The sequence below is a fragment of the Stegastes partitus genome, unplaced genomic scaffold, assembly GCF_000690725.1.
Source record: "Stegastes partitus isolate 25-593 unplaced genomic scaffold, Stegastes_partitus-1.0.2 Scaffold2119, whole genome shotgun sequence".
In the NCBI taxonomy this organism is placed as follows: Eukaryota; Metazoa; Chordata; class Actinopteri; family Pomacentridae; genus Stegastes; species Stegastes partitus.
In genome coordinates this window covers 67,450-84,935 of record NW_007579850.1, presented here as the reverse complement: position 1 = coordinate 84,935, position 17,486 = coordinate 67,450, and the positions used below count along the sequence as shown (strand labels likewise).

Here is a 17,486-nt window from a genome sequence, read left to right as displayed (position 1 = left end):
TGAAGTCCAAAGAAAGTTTTTCTCTTTCTAGAAAACTCTCCGCCTTACCTGCCTGAAATGCCTTATTGAAAGTCCAAGCTTTTTTTTTTTTTTTTACTCTTTCTTATCTATAAGTACATAAGTCTGGAACACATTTGCATAACACCAGACTGGGGATACTTTGGATACGCCCTAAAACAAAGAATGAGCTGCTGCTTCGTCATGTTAATGTGATTTTTTTTTTTTAAACTTGTAGGGGATCTTTAAAGCATATAAGCATATTCTAGTAGACCCCAAAAATAATATTACGAACCTGTAAGAGATCAAAACATGGACAATGTAAACCATTATTCTTCGCTTTCTGGTATCCTTAAGACTGTCAAAAGCTTTAGCTCCCATTTTTGTTTAAAAAAAAAAATCCCATTGGACAAAATCTACTCTATTATTTAGTTCCTGTCAGCGTTTTACTGGACTACAACATTTTCTCATTTTAAATATCTTCGGTAAGACGGACTGTAAGAAAAAAAACTGTGACAAAGTATGTTATGAAAGATGAACACTGCTGAGAGATAGTGCCACCCTTCTGCAGCGTGGCGTCGGCAGCACTATGTTTTTGCCTCCATATTTAGAAAAAAATTACAGGTGGTCTCATTTATTGTGTTTTGATGTCTGTACGTTGGTCTGACTTTTGATTATAATACACAAACAAAGGAGACACAGCATGGAATGAAAAAAAAAAATGTGCCATTTTCACTTTGCTGCGGCTGCAGTTTTTTGGAATCTACAATAGCGTCTAACAGACACAGCAGGCTTTTGTTTTTGGTCCATTTCACACCCACCACTATGATACCAGCCTGCCCATTCAGCAGCTATGAAGTACTTACTGTTAGACTTTCGGAGTGCACATTCTTCCGCGCTCATTGGGTAACCGGATTTCACCGTATTAACACACCTTGTCGGTGTTGAATCGGTGCAGAGAGCCACCTTTCCTCCAGTTTTTTTTTTTTTACAAATCTACCCTCTGAAAAAGAAATCAAACCTTGGAAGCAAGTGAGATTTTGCCTCACATGATCCAAGCCCTGATTTTTTTTTTTAAGGGCAGAGTTCCCTGCACACGATCCCATGCTTTAAATGAGAACCAAATGTTTGTTTAAGGTTTTCCTCACTGTGAGTGCGCTGTTTATTTTGATTGGTCTGGAATGTCTCTGGACAATGCCAACCAGCTCTGTGGAGGTGGAGAGGAGCATTTTCTCCTGCCCTCAGTGGATTGTTGGCCACATCATAAGGCTATTTATATGCCTGATTAGAGGGAGAAATGCTGCGGCAGTTTGGCTTGTTGTGTACTTTAGGGAAAAACCATTTGTCAGAATAACAAAAGCAGTTTTGGTGCCGTTTCTGCATGTGCGATGCATTTGCGGCGTTGAAGAGGATGACGCATGCCTCGCCCTCAGACAATTTCAAAACACACTGTCAGAGCGCAGGTGTCAATCATGGCTTAAAGCACCATTATTTAGTAAATAAACATGTATGGTAGTTTACATACTTTGGCTGGTAGATGATATGTTTAGATCATGCCTAATTTAAAATGGTCTGTAATTATTTTCATATTGCCTCATATGCTTCAGATGTTCCACTTGGAATGCCGCAAACATGAAATTAACAACAACAGAGTGGAAATGGGTTGAAAGAAAGGATTTATGTCATTTTTTTTCTTTTTCTTTTACAGTTATGGTCATTTTTTATACAAATGCATATAAACAAATTTAAATCATTACATGAACTTGAATAATGAAAAGCTATGATTTAAATATTTGCTGTTCCTATCCATCCATGTGACGTTGTTTATGTTGTTAGGACAATGTGGCAAGCATCGTGACTTCACATATGGGCCTCTTTGCTAACTTGAAACCCTAAAAAGAAGATAAATTTGTGTTTTTGAGGTCATAAACTCACTTTTACAGTATTCCTGTGGGGCTGCATACTACCAGTGACTGTAAACAAAGCATGAAGCTGTACCGGTGCCGTTTTATTTACTGGACCAGCATTCAGGAGCACATATTTCCTCAAGCTGCCTACATGCTTCTTGCAACAGGCTCGTGGAAGTAGAAGCATCAAGGTCTGCCTCCGTTGCTCCTTGTAGATGATTGTCTTATTGATCTGTGGGCAGGCCAACCCGGTCACTTCTGCCTTCTTCCAAAAACACCCCCCAAAAACCAGATAATCAACATATCCAGGTGGAACACGACTTTATAAATGAAAACCGCATCACAAGTCATTAGAAAGACGATAGCCTAAATCAAGCATAAGCTCAGTAAGTTGTCAGGTTTGCAAATTTTTTGCAATGGTTGATTCAAACAGCAGGTTTCACCTCTGTGGCTGTTCCACACATATTAATTCCACACAAGTTTGAAGTGTCTATAAAAGTGGTGACACTAAATGTACTCAGATAGTTTATGGACTTCATCTTTGCTGCAGCGTTGTCACCAGATAAAATTTACAAACTGCCAAAGAATGACTCTGAGAACATGATTAGGGATGCCAACAAGTACGTAGTAAAAAGAAAGTGAAAAAATTGTGTAGATAGAGAAAACCACAAATGAAAGGCTCTGAGGACATGCTCCCTTAGGGGAAGGCTTTGAAAGGTATTCACTTTACATGCTCATTTCTGGTTATTACAAGTATATTTGCAGCTGCCTGAAAACTTAAACCCTTTGCAATCATGCACTCGTTTCCATTAATCTGACACCAGCTGAATGTGTCTGCTTTATGTCTTAATGAACACCCGGCTCAATTTTCTGCGGAAGTTGCGATGGCAATCTTACTGGGTCGGGCTCTAGTAACACGTCTGGACTGCATGTCGTCACATAAACAGACAGGCACTCACAAGTGACAGACTTTGAGTTGTGTGAAGTGTTTTGGGAGAGATTTTTTTTTACATTTTAACACCAATATTGGTCCAAAAACAACACAGCAAAAGAGCAAAAGACAGAGTTTGCATGTCACGACATACCTTTCTAATTCACTTCGCTCTAAAATTTCACATCGATTACAAACTAAACATCCATAAAAGCAAAAGCTAACTGAAATTAAGACAGAGAGTAATGTAATTTTAATGAAACTCATCACTAATGGATGTACGTATGTTTGTATTCATCTGTTTGTTGGAGTCTTTCCTCTGAGTTTAATAAATACCTGCAGGATCCATATCAGCGTCTCCAAAGTAAGAAACTTGTGCACATTTCTTCACATTGAACATGGAGACATGATCAATCCTGATCTAACGATAAGTCACACTGTGTGCTTTTCTTCACTTCAGACAGCTGAGCTGTCACACAGAGAGTCACAGTTTATCAGCTGCAGTTAAATCAGTTGTTACACATCCTACTTTTAAAGCAGTACTGGCATTATCATCACACATGGACGAAGTTTTCAGTAATTAAGGAGCTCATACTTGACTATTTGTTGAGTTTGATAAGGTTAGTTTTAATTGCATGTTTTGTTTATTATTAATTAAGATGTATGACACATCACTTGATGTACTGTCAGTCTCACATGTACAACGTATAATATATAAATAACACGTACTTTGGCTCTCTCAGTCACTGTGGTGGGTTTGTCTGAATGAAGCCATGAGCAACATCAACATACAAGTGACCTATGTCTGAATGACAGAATGCACTTTAAGAGATTCATGAATCCAGCAACGTGACATATCCCATGTCTGAAAGCAGCTAATGTCTAACAGCCATCACGGGGTAACTCAAGCCTATATGAACCTCATTAAGTAAATAGATGCAGAGCTGATAAAAACAAAAGTATGTCGGAAATCAGCTTAGTCACGCCAGACCAGAGAATCTTTTTCCACATGTTCTCAGAATGGGTGGGCGGCTGGACGCTAACAAGCATGGACCACCTGAGTCACCACTGAAATACTACTCTGCCGAATATAGGATAGACGTACCCTAAACATGATTATTACAACAGAGGAACATGCTTGTGTTGTCTGTCGCACAAGAGCTGATATTTTTACATTTCTCTAGAGTTAGTAGAATAACTGCATCTTACGTCACCTTCTGAAAAACTATGTCCCCTCAGATCTGCCTGAATCTTCTATAGGTGACTTAATTTGTACTTAAAACAGAACATTTTATCAGGAATTTGCTTCTCTTTATGATCCTCTAGTTTACAACCACTCAGGATTTTTTAGAAAATAATTCCTCGATCACTTAACAAAAATAAAAACGCTTCAAGCCGTGTGGTTAAGTGACCTGCATTTGTGTTTGGTGCCGTGCACATCGTTACTTCCCCGGATTAAATTTATTGATGTGTGCAAAGTTTGTAAATCAGGCCTTCGTCAGAACTGATGTCAAATGGAAAAAATCATCAAAACCATTCAGTGCTATTTCTGATAAATCAAAAGCGAGCAAATTTTATGACAGACTCTGAGCAGAGCCTCCATTAAATTGACAGATATGATGCCAGAAATAGAGTGGTCTTCCTTGGCTCTTTTGTCTCAACCGTATGGATCAAATTACTGTGCAGCACACGGGGATTTCCCTCTGATCCTGTACCTTGGCTTTTATGTATGGAACAATGACTGCAAGCCTTTAGATGCATGCTGTGTCTGCCAGCAGCTGGAGTGCATTGTCATCCTTAATACTGAGCGCGAATAACACCGTTTTTCCATTTGCCTGCCACGCTGTGTTCCCGTGCCCAGGGAAAGCCTGTGTCCTCAAATGCCTGCTGGATATTCACAAAGTCTTTAGAGAGAACGACCCGGCCTACATACTGAACGATCTGTACATCACAGACTACTGCATCTGGATCCAGAGGGTCAAGTAAGTTCACCGACACACACACACACACACACACTCACAAATCCATCCACTCACACATCAGAGACCTTCATCTAGAGAGAATTACCTTCAGAGCCATGGGAAGTGCCACTCAGCCCCCATGATGCATCAGTGCTTTAGAGGAGAGGATTAGATGAGTCATTTGTCACAGCAGGACCAATTGAATGGCCAAGCCGGCAAAAGATGCAGTCTCCCTTGTCTTTATTATCGAGTTTCAGAAGTGCCATCAGTGAGCCTTAAAAGAGCCAGCTGCACTCAGCACACTCTCCGTATGAAAGTCTGAAAAGTGCACATGTGTGTTCTCAAATCGTCCGTGGGCGTATCCTTCCACCAAGCCAAATATGTGGAATCCGCACTTTCTTCCCAAAACGATACAGGTCTGATGGCTCTCTCCTCCTCCTCCTCCTCCTCCTCCTCCTAGTTCATATTTAACAATTACTTACACATTTGAAATGTGAGCCCGCGAGCACATTCAGTAATGAGCTCTGTTTTACTCTTGGCCGGGGTTCAGCCAAGTGGTGTGCTCGTCTGGAAAAAGCCCAGTTGAAAAATGTGTGCCTGATGTTGTAGGCTCGACGCCCAGATGCAGACACGATAAAAGGTCTGCAGGGATTTAGTGGTCCCCCCCCCCTCTCTCTCTCTCTCCTTCCTCACATTCTCATTTCTACATTTTTCCAGCACCAGTCTTGAATTCTGCTCTAAAAAAAAAAATGCAATAGATGCTGTGCACGGGGCTGTCCCTTTTAGTGTTCGAGACCAGAGAGAAGATGCACACTCTTGTCTTGCTCTGTAAGCGCATGGAGCTGCTGAGGCTCTGTCAAATCACTGAAAAACTCAATCAGTCTCTTCTCTGCTTGAGGGGCACCGGAGCACCGCTTCCCCTCCCTGCTCCTCCTCTCTTTTTTTTTTTCCCTCGCTGAACATTGGAACTAAATGTCAGCTTGACCTAACATGCTGACTCCTGCTTCGCCCCGCATCGATCATTAAATGGATTAGCCCGCGCTCTCTCGGCATTGACCTGTGATTGAATTGTTACATTTCTCTCTGAAAAAGAAAGCAAAGTTTTTTGTTTTTTTTGAAAACATCATACAAGCTGTCATGTTGTGTAAAAGACACTTGGATTAGTAGAAACCACTTCTAACACCTCCAGCCACTTGAGAGAGCAACCAAGCATGAATAGCTTTTTTTTTTTTGTTCTTTGAGTATGGGTATGCTGGCTCGCACTCAATAGAAATTTCATACAATCTCCACTTGTGGTTTATGAAACTATGTTCCCATGTTTGCGGTGTAATATTAAAAGGAGCCTGCAGTCAAAATGCAAAGCGACGCAGGAGAGCGAGGCCCGTTCTGAAGCCTCTGCAGCAGCGGTGAGCTCCACAGACCGACCTCCGTTATCGTACATGCAGTTTGTTGTGGCAGCCCTTTTGTGTTTGCGTGACAGGTTTGATGACAGATCGTGTAGGCATTGTTTTCCTCAGTGCAAAGATATTCCCCTGTGCAGGATTTGTCATCCTCCGCTAAGTGAGTCGTCTCTGGGAGCCAGGCGGTTAGATGAGATGTAATCTATACCCCCGGTGCAATCCCTGTATCCTGTCACTCCCTGCTGCCGCCAAGGCAGACACGATCAGCTGCACATGATGGACACGGCGATTAATGGATGTTTGCTAGCTGGGGGGGGGGGTTGATTTATTTAATCTCCTCGCTGTCCCACATGCATTTCTACTCCTAAAGTTCCTCTGACTGCCGAGACATCGGTCTCGAATTTACAACCTCGTAAAGACTTCACCGTGATTTAAGCCCCGGGGCAGGCGCTCTGCTTTGCTCTCACACACAGAATCAGAGCAGAACCCCTGCGTGCGGAAATCAAGAGAGCAACCTCAAAGTAAATTGCGCTTCACATTGTCTTAGTGATGTGGAACTTTTGTTTTGTTTTGTTTTTTCACAGGAGTGGTCACTGTTCCAGAATTTAACACACACTTCCTTTGTTGGAAACTGTTTTAACTTCGCCCTCGCACACCCTTCCAATCCTAATTATCTCCGAATTGTTAGCAGAGAGTATTATTCCAAATGGAGCAGCAGCCTCCTCAGTCCATTAGTTTCAGTGTATGCTTTTTGAAGGTCTTCAGCTGCCAAAAACCCCTGCAGAGTTGCTGGACTGCAAAGAAAAAAAAAAAGAAGCGAGTCGCCTCACTTTCTCTCTCTTTGTTTTCCCCTCCCTTTATCAAAAAGCTTGGAGACGTGCCAACGTAGATTCACGGCAGCCAGCACAGACAAAGCTTATAAGCCTGGTGTTGTGTTACACTACCTCGGTTAAATCAGAAGGGCCACAACTTCCTTTTTCAGCACCGGTTCACTCACAACCACCCACCCACCCTTATTAATTGGGTCAATTAGATTCTAGCAAGGGAAGAAAAAAAAAAAAACATGGCAGTATACAAGTGATGTGCTCCAGGGTTCGTCTGAGAGGAGAATGAAGTCATTAGTGGAAAGGGAAAAAAAAGAATTGGTTCTCCTTTTTTGTGTTTCTTTTGTGGAGCAAATGTGCGAATTGTCTATAAGATGTGCGAAATGGGCAATAACACAATGCTCCCAAGACTGGAAAATTGACAAAAAATGGTTTAGGGATAGGCTCAGCATCGCACTATAACAGCTGAATGGACAGACTCAAATAATTGTGAATGGTAGGTGTGAAGTGAGCAGTCCTCTAAAACAAAGGGTGTTGTTTTCACTGTACAAAGGAGTGCGTGGCTGTAAAAGCATGTGTGCAGCGCCGCATGAAAGCAACAAAGGAAACTGACAAAAATGAAGTTGTAGACATTCTTTCGTTTTTGGAGGACGGAGCAGCTCTCAGTGGTTCCACATACTCTCTCTACCTCCCTCGCCGCATTCATCCCCCTTGCATTGTGTCCGTGACAATGGCCGTCGGGGAGAGTTTTCGGCAGCTCTGACAGCAGCTCCCCCGCAGGGAAAAGCATCTGGAGCTCTAACAACTGGGAACGTCTCAGGGCAACGAGGTCAAGCACGGGGTCAGCGTGTTAGCTAAGGGCTGTGGTCAAACGCCTTCAAAGTGCACTTGTGCACAGCGTTAACACCCACCCACCCCCCACTCTGCCGAGCACGGGCTGTCAGTTCACTTTAGTACACCTCTGTGTGTTATTTTAAAGCACAAGGCACTTATTACCCAGATTTTCACATCAGCCACTCAACACTATAGGTGTTTTTGTTTTTGTCTGCGCTCAAGTCTTCTGTGTGAGAATTAAAATAAGGTGTTCAAGCCTGTTTCTGCAGTTTGTCACAGCTGATGTGGCACCCAGATGTTTGTTTGGAAGGACTTCTGCCAGGCAGCGTCACACAACTGTCAAATGCCTGTCCTGAAAGCTTTGAAACAGATAATGGAGCTGCTCTATCTGATGTTAGCCTCGGCACTGAAGGAGATCTTTAGAAGCCCCGCTGTGGAGAACAAAGACACAAATGTCTCTCAGCTAACACGGATAAGTAGTACAGATTTCCTCTCAGCATGAGTCCACTCCAGATTTTTGTCTTGAATACACAGGCCCATCTTAAACACAGGCTACTGTGCTCGCATAATTTCCACTGCCCATGTTTGGAGTGCCCACTTCAGTTAATGCAATTGATTATTGTGGGGTTTTTTTTTTTTCTGTCTGTGCAGCTTCAAAAGCTCTTGCATCTACATCGAGGCGTATTAAACAAGAGCACCTCACATTATAAATGTTTCTTTGCTATATACAGTTGAAACCAGAAGTTTACATACCCTGTATAAAAAGACACATAACCTTTTTTTCTCTCTCTCTCTGTTTGACATTAAATCAGACTAAACTTTTGCTGTTTTAGGTCAGTGAGGATTACCAAAGTTATTTCTATTTGCTGAATGCCAGAATAATGAGAATTATTTTATTTCTTTCTTCAAAGTCAGAAGTTTACATACACTAGGATCACTATGCCCTCAAACTATTTGGGAAAGCCCAGATGATGATGTCATGGCTTTGGAAGCTTTTGATGGTTAATTGATAACATTTAAGTTAATTGGAGGCACACCTGTGGATGTATTTTAAGGCACACCGTAAACACACTGCTTCCTTTTGTGACAACATGGAAACTCTAAAGAAATCAGCCAAGATATCAGGAAGAGAACTGTGGACTGTTCATCCTTGGGTACAATTTCCAGATGCTTGAAGGTTCCACGTTCATCTGTTCAAATAATTAAATGCAGGTATAAACACTATGGGAATGTCCAGCCATCATACAGCTCAGGAAGAAGACGAGTTCTGAGTCCCAGACATGAGGTGTGCATATCAACCCAGAACAAAAGACCTTGTAAAGATGCTGCTGAAACTGGTAAGAGAGTCATCATCCCCAGTGAAACCAGTCCTGTACCGGCATGTGCTGAAAGGCTACTCAGAGAGGAAGAAGGCATGACTCCAAAAGCAACTTAAAAAAGACAGATTACAGTTTGCAGATGCACACAGTGACAAAGACCTTCATTTCTGGAGACATGTCCTGTGGTCTGATGAAACTAAACTGAACTGTTTGGCCATAATGACCATCGTTACATTTGGAGGACAAATGGGGAAGCTTGCAAGCCTCAGAACACCATCCTAACTGTGAAGTACGGGGGTGGCAGCATCATGTTGTGGGGGTGTTTTGCTGCAGGAGGGACTGATGCACTTCACAAATAGATGGCATCATGAGGAAAGAACATTATGTGGAAATATTCAAGACATCAGCCAGGAAGTTAAAGCTTGGGTAAAATGGGTCTTCCAAATGGACAATGACCCAAAGCTTACTGCCAGATTAGTTACAAAGTGGCTTCAAGTCAATGTTGTGGAGTGGCCATCACAAAGCCCTGATCTCAATCCTGGAGAAAATTTGTATGCAGAGCTGAAAAGGTGTGTGGAGCAAGGCAGCTTACAAACCTGACTCAGTTAAACCAGTTCTGTCAGAAGGAATGGGCCACAATTCCAGCAAAATATTGTGAGAAGCTTGTGGAAAGATACCCAAAACATTTGACCCAAGTCATACAGTTTAAAGGCAATGCTACCAAATACTAAAGACATGTATGTAAACTTCTGACTTTGAACTAAGTAATAAAAAAATTCTCTCTTATTATTCTGGCATTTAACAAATATCAATAACTTTGGTAATCTTAACTGACCTAAAACAGGAAAAGTTTTGTCTGATTTAATGTCAGCTAATGAGAAAAAAAGGTTGCATATTTATTATACAGTGTATGCAAACTTCTGGTTTTAACTTTGTATGAACAAACAATGTTAAACGTGGAATCTAAAGCAGATTGATGACTGGTGATGCAATTTTACGATATTAAATATCTGTGATGATTATATAAATAACGGTCAGGAGACAGTAAAAGCAGATAGCAAAGAGTCCAACATAGTTTTAGTAAGACTCCCATCATCCCAACAGCAGTGTAACTTGGACTAGATTTTATTTTTTTTTAAGCTTCAGATTCAAGCCTCAGGGCTTTGTCTTTTTTTGAGCTAAGACCAAACCAAACCCTGGGATACTGAATATACCATTTATTGATCAAAATTTCAGCTCAACTTTTAAACAAAAAATAATGATGTGGGAATTACAACAGAGCCGTGTCAGCTGAGGCTTGCTTTTTAGGAGTTATCCAAGAAAAAGTGAGTGCATACTTATTGTTGGTCACAATCCAAGCTTTGTATAAAAAGCGATTAATAATCTACAGCAATGCTTGCAGCTCTACTGAGACTGTGCTTAAACACACTTGTTCTTGAGCTAAGTTCTAACAGAAGAATAGAATTGCATCAACAGTTTTACAGTCATGATGTTTACTTGCTGTTAAGCAGATCGTGTTTATCATGTCCATCTCTTAGTTTAGCATGTTAGTACTGTAACATTCACTAACTAGCAGTAAACAAAACATGATGAGTGGTGGATGAACGTTAGTATTATTAAACCAAAGTACTGGACAAAAGCAGGACAATTTTGACCCAATAATGGCTATGGAGGAAAAGTTACGGGATGACCAATGTAATGACAGTTTATCCAGAGGACAACCTCAGTGTGTGTACAGAATTTCATGGCAATCCATCCAATACAAACAAAAAAGTCTGAGTTAGATTATCAACAAAATTATTTACGCATATTTTCTGAACACTTCTGATCCCTGTACAATATTTTATGACAGTCCGTCCATGAGTTGTCGAGATAATGTAGCCTGGAACACCTGAGACTGCCATTGCCACAAAACTGGGCATTTTTAGAACTAATGTTAAGTCAGATTTGAAAGTTGGATGTACAGTTACACCAAACACGTTTGGTAATAATTTAATTGCCTGCATTTTCTATTTCAAATAAGTATTGAACATTTGACAAATTTCTGTACAACCTTTATAGTCAGCTGTGAAATCACTATGACTACAGTAGTAGATTGGTAAAAGGTGTTGGCCTTGGCTACTTTACTATTTTTAAAGTCTCCAAAAACAATACTATCCACACAGGAACCTACCCACACTGAAAATTTTCCCAAAAGGTTTGGATCATGCAGTAAGTTAGCCTTGCTAGTTTTTCTCACCGAACTAACCATTTTATTGGCAATACATGTCTCCATGCATGCAGTGTTAGACCAAAATGATTCTCCCATCACTGTTTGGAGTAAACACAGTCACAGCATTCTGTTCTGACTATGGCACATATTCCTGCAGTAGATCTGTTGCATCAAAAGTTGTTGCAACTGTTGGGCGTGACGGTGAAAAAAAAACATTCCTTTGTCAGACCTCCACCTGATTGACAACAGGGGCAGCTATGAGAGCAAGTTGTCCCCTAGGTGCAGGGTTGGTGGTTCAATCCCCGGCTCCTCTTGTCCATAAGTGTCTTTGAGCAGCACACTGAACCACGAGTTGTTTCCGTTGCGATTCCAGCATCTTGCATGGCAGCACTGCCTCTGTTAGCGTGTGTTGAAATGGGCGAATAAGAAGGAAAACATGTTCGGCTTGGTAAACAGTTAAGGTAAAGGATACAAGCGGAGTTTATCTAACTGATATTTATGACACAATCGCATGAACCATTGATCAGTGTTTGAAAGGTACAGTAACTCTTTTGTGAAGCACTGCAAGCCTGAACTCAAACACTGACTCAATGGATAAATACATCTGTGTTTCTCATTTCTGGAATCGGAGCGGCTACCATTGCCTCAGACCGTTCCAGCATTCAGTCACACTGACGGATCGCATCTCCTCGTGTCGGCTTTTATCCCCCTCAGCTAGTGAATGATGCATTTGCGAGTTACTCTGAGGAAATCTGGTGCTTATATTACACAGATTTATACATCTGAGGACAAGCTTTATCTGAGATGTTTTCAAGAGCACAGACACGCTGAATGAGTTGCTCTTTCAGTGAACACAAGCCTGATGAAAGAAATGTCAGATTGTAATTTAGCTCGGCTCTTTCACAGACACAGACACCACACGTACACACACACACACACACACACACACACACACACATATATACGCTCTCTCTTCCCGTTCTCATCTAAAAGACTTTGGCAGATGGAGGCGTCTTTGTCTCGCCAGAAGTTTTCCAACCTTGAAAAAGCCGCCCCTCCTCAGTTTAATGAAGGCAAGCCACAACAGCAGTGTAGTAATGACTGGATTGTGTACAACATTATCCCTCCCCCTCCTGGACAGAGTCTTTGTATTCACCGCAGGCTGAGCTTCTCCCACCACAGAGCAAAGGGAGGGGAGAGAAAACAAGCGCACCTCTCCAATGCTAACTCAATAATGACTTCCCACGGGGGGAAAGAGAATACGGGGCAGTCTTTTGAAGTGGCTGTGCTGCAGGAGAGTCTTCTTGCCCCAGTCTCGCTACAGGAAGCTCTCACGTGGGTTTTTATAGAGCCTGGGACCTAAACAGGGCTCCATTGCAAGTTGCACACACTTGTCATCATCAGCGAAGATTGCAGCAACGTCTTGAAATCCTGTACTTGTTGTCACTGCTTTAGAAAAAAAAAAAAAGGGAAAAAAAAGTTGTGTGGGATCTTGGCTTTAGTGACTTTCACACTCAGTTATCCGAGGAATGCAGCGGTTTTCTGTGTTCACATATAAGTCACCTCCTCAAGACAGCTTATGTGTTGACATGATTGTGTGCGGAGACTTAGCACTGCCCACGCAACACAAGGCATCTCTGGTGTTCGTCTTTATTTCGCGTTCGGAAGATCTGCCAGCGTGGTGCATTTATGCGCTACTGTACAAATTGGAAAATCGGCTCCCCTTACACAGACGCTAGCCAGACTAATTTCTGTGGTCTGGGGATGGCAGCGTTGGCGAGTCAGTCCACCACTTTGGTTTAGACTAAAATATCTCAACGATTATTGGATTCATTGCCATGAAATTTGGTGCAGATGTCCACAGTCTCCAAATGATGAAGTCTAACGACTTTGGTGATTCCAAATTGGTGTTTTCACTGCTGGGCTTGATGGGTAATGGAGGAACATGTAATCAAGTGCAACAGTAAATATGGTGTATCAGGTTTTGGCTACACACACGATACTTGATAGTTTATTTTAGATTTTTCACTGAATTTATTGATGTGAGAGAGTCTTTGGAGATGTATTTGTTAGGAACTACAGATTAGATAGCTGCAGAGTGTTTGTGTGTGTGTGTGTGGTTTTTTTTTCCTGCTCTCACAACTCCAAGGCAGAAACCACACGGGAAGATTTTTCTGGTCCTGAGTTGGCAGGCTGCCCGAGTGTCTTAGCAGGAAAACCGACTTTGGCAGCTTCCAAACTCTGCCACATTGTGTGAGAAACATTTGTGGATTAAGGGGCATGTGAGAAAGGGCGTTCCACTTCCCCAGTTTATTTCGTTGTGTTTTTCAGCGCTCAGAGGAGAATGCGCGTCCATATGATGCAGCACAACTATAAGATCTGTTTACACAGTCCCTCCTGGGCTCCTAAATGAATGCACAGCCACTACACGCTGCTTCCATAAACACTTTACTCACCAGAATAGGGAGCTCATTAGGACTGCACGGTAATGAGGAGCCATCCTGGTGCTCAGCAGTGGGTTAATTGGGCCAGAGAGGGCAACAGGAGCCGAGCGTGTGTGAATATGAATGGCAGCGGAAGAGTAGCCCCTCCACACTTACCCCGTCTACACGTACATACACACCAGCGCAGCTCTCACACGCTTTCTCCCACTCTGAATAGACACAGTCTGAATCGCAGTGACCTGCAGAGGTCAGCTCGTAATCACCATGGCAATGGGGGCGGCACACACACCCTAACCGCACTAGGGGACGAATAGCAACCACTTAAGTTTTTGGCAGCATGGCAGGCATTCCCAGCGTGAATAATGTGCAGGCGGGGGCCTCCACACAATCTGATGGCTTTACACAAACGGGGCCTTGTAGGAGGACATTCATCAGCAATAAAACACCTTCTCTTTCTCCAAGCAGTCTGTTGTGTCTTCTGCGGTGACACAACTATAAAACTGAAGTGACGGGACAGGAACATTGTTTAATGTACTGCTTTACGAGGGCACTCTCTTAATCTTAATCTTTGGAGACACGTCGCCGTGGGGGCTGCAGCTCGCAGTCATTCTCCATCCAGACTTTTATTGACTGTATTGCAGTCAGACTTGGTGCACAACCGCAGTCTCGTCGGCCTCTTGGGGTTACCCCGCTTTCATTCTCCAGAATGTATTCGCCTGTGTTGATTCTGTTTGTTCCCACTGCAGCATGATTGTTGGATCTTTTTCTCTCTCTCCGGCATCCGTCATATTCTCAGGCTTTTGTTGGCCCCTCTTGTTAAAAAGAGATCACAAGGGCTTTCTTTAGAATATGAAAAATCACATCTCATATGCTGTGAAGGAAAGGTTCCTATCAACCTCAGCAAGTGTTGATTGATTGTTAGCAATCTCTGTTATCTCTCCTCTCCCACTGTTTCCAGCGGTTGGCTGAGCCTCTCCATACGTGGAAGTGAAAGTGTCTGTATGTTTTTGCGGGTCGAGGTGGAGGAAGAAGAGGAGGAGGAGGAGGAGGAGGAGGAGGTGTCTGCCTCTCTCTGTAATCCCTCTCTTATCACCTCTCGCAGGGAGAGCAGCGGTGGGGGAAGGAGAGGATCCCGAGCCCCGTGTATCAGCAGCACTCATCTTCCTACATTATTAAACATCCATATTTCCATATTTCATTGAGCCCCCGTCGGCTCTGCAAATCGTGGTCTACTTAGCATTCATATGAGAATGGGATTTGGTTAATGGGTATTAGATTTGTAGATGGTTATCCTGTGGCTATGTCTTTAGTACGCAGAGCCAGTCGATCAGTCAGTCCTTGTGCCTCTCTCTCGGGTACCGCTGATGATGTTGTAGTTGGATGTCACTCTCTTTTTTTTCTCTCTCTCTCTCTTCTTTCTCCCTCTCTGTGTTGCCATATACTAGTTTTGTTGAGGTAAAACTTTTTTTGCTTTCCTAACTTGTCCTTCTTCGTCACGCTCCTCCCCGATCTTCACAGGTCAAAGAAGGTGACAGACTTGGCCGCGGCGCTGCAAAAAGCATCCCTGCAGAAAAAAGATTTGGAGCTGGAGCTTGATGAGCTCGAGAACGCAGCGACAATGGTGGCGGAGGAAGAAGAGCGGAGAGCTTCCAGGAGTGCTCGCGTATCCTGTGGTGACAGCAGCAGTGCCTCCAGTGACAGCAGCAGCAGCAGCAGCAGTAGCAGCAGCAGCAGCAGCGACTCATCTGAGAGTGAGGAATCTGAGGCTGAAGGACAAGGCTGCACTGAATCAGAGGAGGGAGGAGGAGGAAGAGGAGGAGGAGGAGGAGGAGGAGGAGAGGCATTTAAGGACAACCCTCTACAGCCCCAACCCTCCTGCTCTGTCTCTCCCATCCCCCAGGCACCCACAAGCCTCTCAGCAGAAAATAGGAAGGTGAACTCCCTTCCCTCAGCCTCAGAAGGCTCCAGACAGCTGATCGAGGAGCTGGGGGAACGGGTGGCAGACGAGCTGAGAGTCTCCCCCGACTCCAGCTGCACGGCAGAGAGACGACGTTCACAGCTGAGCGACGCTGCAGCAAAGACTGAGGTAACATCTGGGCGGAGCAGCAGTGGGACTTTGCTGGAGCCGAGCACTCGCAGAAACCCTCTGCTCATCGTCCAAACGCAGGAAGACGTCGATGGTCTTGAGAGGAACTTCATCAGCTGACAAGTGTTGTGGAATTCTAAAGCCTCGTAATGAATGTTGAACTGTAAACTGCCTGTAAGTCGTTTAAGAAAGTGTTGTTTTTTATGGTTTCATTAGTTTTTTTTTAATGTTATTGCATCTGCTGTTTCTCGTTATGCCAAGTTATTAGTTCAATGTTTTAACTCTCTAAAGGAGTTTAGTTTCCATAACAAATTATATATTAATAATTGATGATTTTCCAAAGCCTTATTAAAATTTCTTTTTCACATTTCTATAGTGGCTTTCACAAACTTTCAAGCACCAGTGCACAAGATTTACAGGCAGCTCAACCTTTTATTTTCTGTCTATATCCGAGCTCCCTACTTGCTATACAAATACATTCTCACTCTCTGAACATAAAATGTTTGATTTTATATGAATTATTCCAGCTCCTTCTTAATTATTGAAACTAATTCAACACTGTCTGTGAGCTCAATTCACTACGCTGGCACTGATCTGCCAACAAGTGTGGAAGTCCTCTATTACACATGTACATTTCCATATCCAAATTTACATGTGAAGTCTGCATATCCATGTTGGGACTGAATAAACAAAACAGCAAAACCATTCCAGGAAACTGACAAACATTTGTCATTGTTGTATGTCACTCAGCATTCAAAAGTGCCTGGCAGAGCTACTTTGAGCGAGCTATTCTTTTCCTAATAAATAGCAGGAAAAGCAAACCCTTTCCTAAAGCCCCGGCATTGATTGAAGTGGAAAACACTCTGTCTGCACTAAACAGGGCAGCGGAGCAAGCTGGAGTGATTGATTCATCTGGCGTGAGCGGAGGAGCGCCGTCGACACAGCTCAATATCATCGGCCGCGTCTAACAGGCGAGAGAAAACAAACAAGGAAGCACATGTCAGGCAGATAGATGAGAGCTGCGAGCGAGGCTGAGGCACAGGAGCCGTTTGTTTGAGAGATAAGAGCACCCCGGGGCTGGAGGCAGCCGCGAGATAGAGTAGCACAGGGCCAGCAGAGACAAACTGACACTCCGGCCAGCTCAGCTCAGCTCAGCTCAGCTCAGCTCAGCTCAGGCGTGGAGATGTCCACATGCAATGGCCCATCCTGCCCCAGCACTAAACACGTCTTTGCAGCAGTGGCGGATCCAGTCAGTTTTTATTCTCACACTGGGGTGGCAGAGAAGCTGATATATCTTAATTAGTATTTTTCTGCATTGTTGGCCAGATAGTCCTTTTGGTCAATCACTCTTATTTGCTTATGCAGATGAGACTGCAGAATGTGTACAAGAGCTTCAAATAAATCCACAGCCAAACCTAAATCATGCACATTTTAAATTACAAAAACGTGTGGAAATTCTTTATTTACTTATAAGAACCAGTATCAGCATTTTCTGGTTGGTCACATGTACAGTGCCTATACATATTCACCTCCCCTCAAAGTTTCATTGCTTTTCAACATTGAATCATGAT

At 43.0% G+C, this 17,486-nt stretch overlaps 1 protein-coding gene across 1 annotated transcript; it reads left to right on the top strand.

The window, feature by feature from the left end:
- The first annotated feature begins 4,228 nt into the window (after positions 1–4,228).
- On the top strand, positions 4,229–16,634 carry LOC103374014 (protein SHQ1 homolog). The gene is made up of 2 exons (XM_008304028.1): positions 4,229–4,817; positions 15,348–16,634. Exons 1-2 carry the CDS (start codon positions 4,591–4,593, stop codon positions 16,033–16,035), a joined length of 915 nt encoding a protein of 304 aa, XP_008302250.1. The 5' UTR covers positions 4,229–4,590; the 3' UTR covers positions 16,036–16,634.
- The last annotated feature ends 852 nt before the right edge of the window (positions 16,635–17,486 follow it).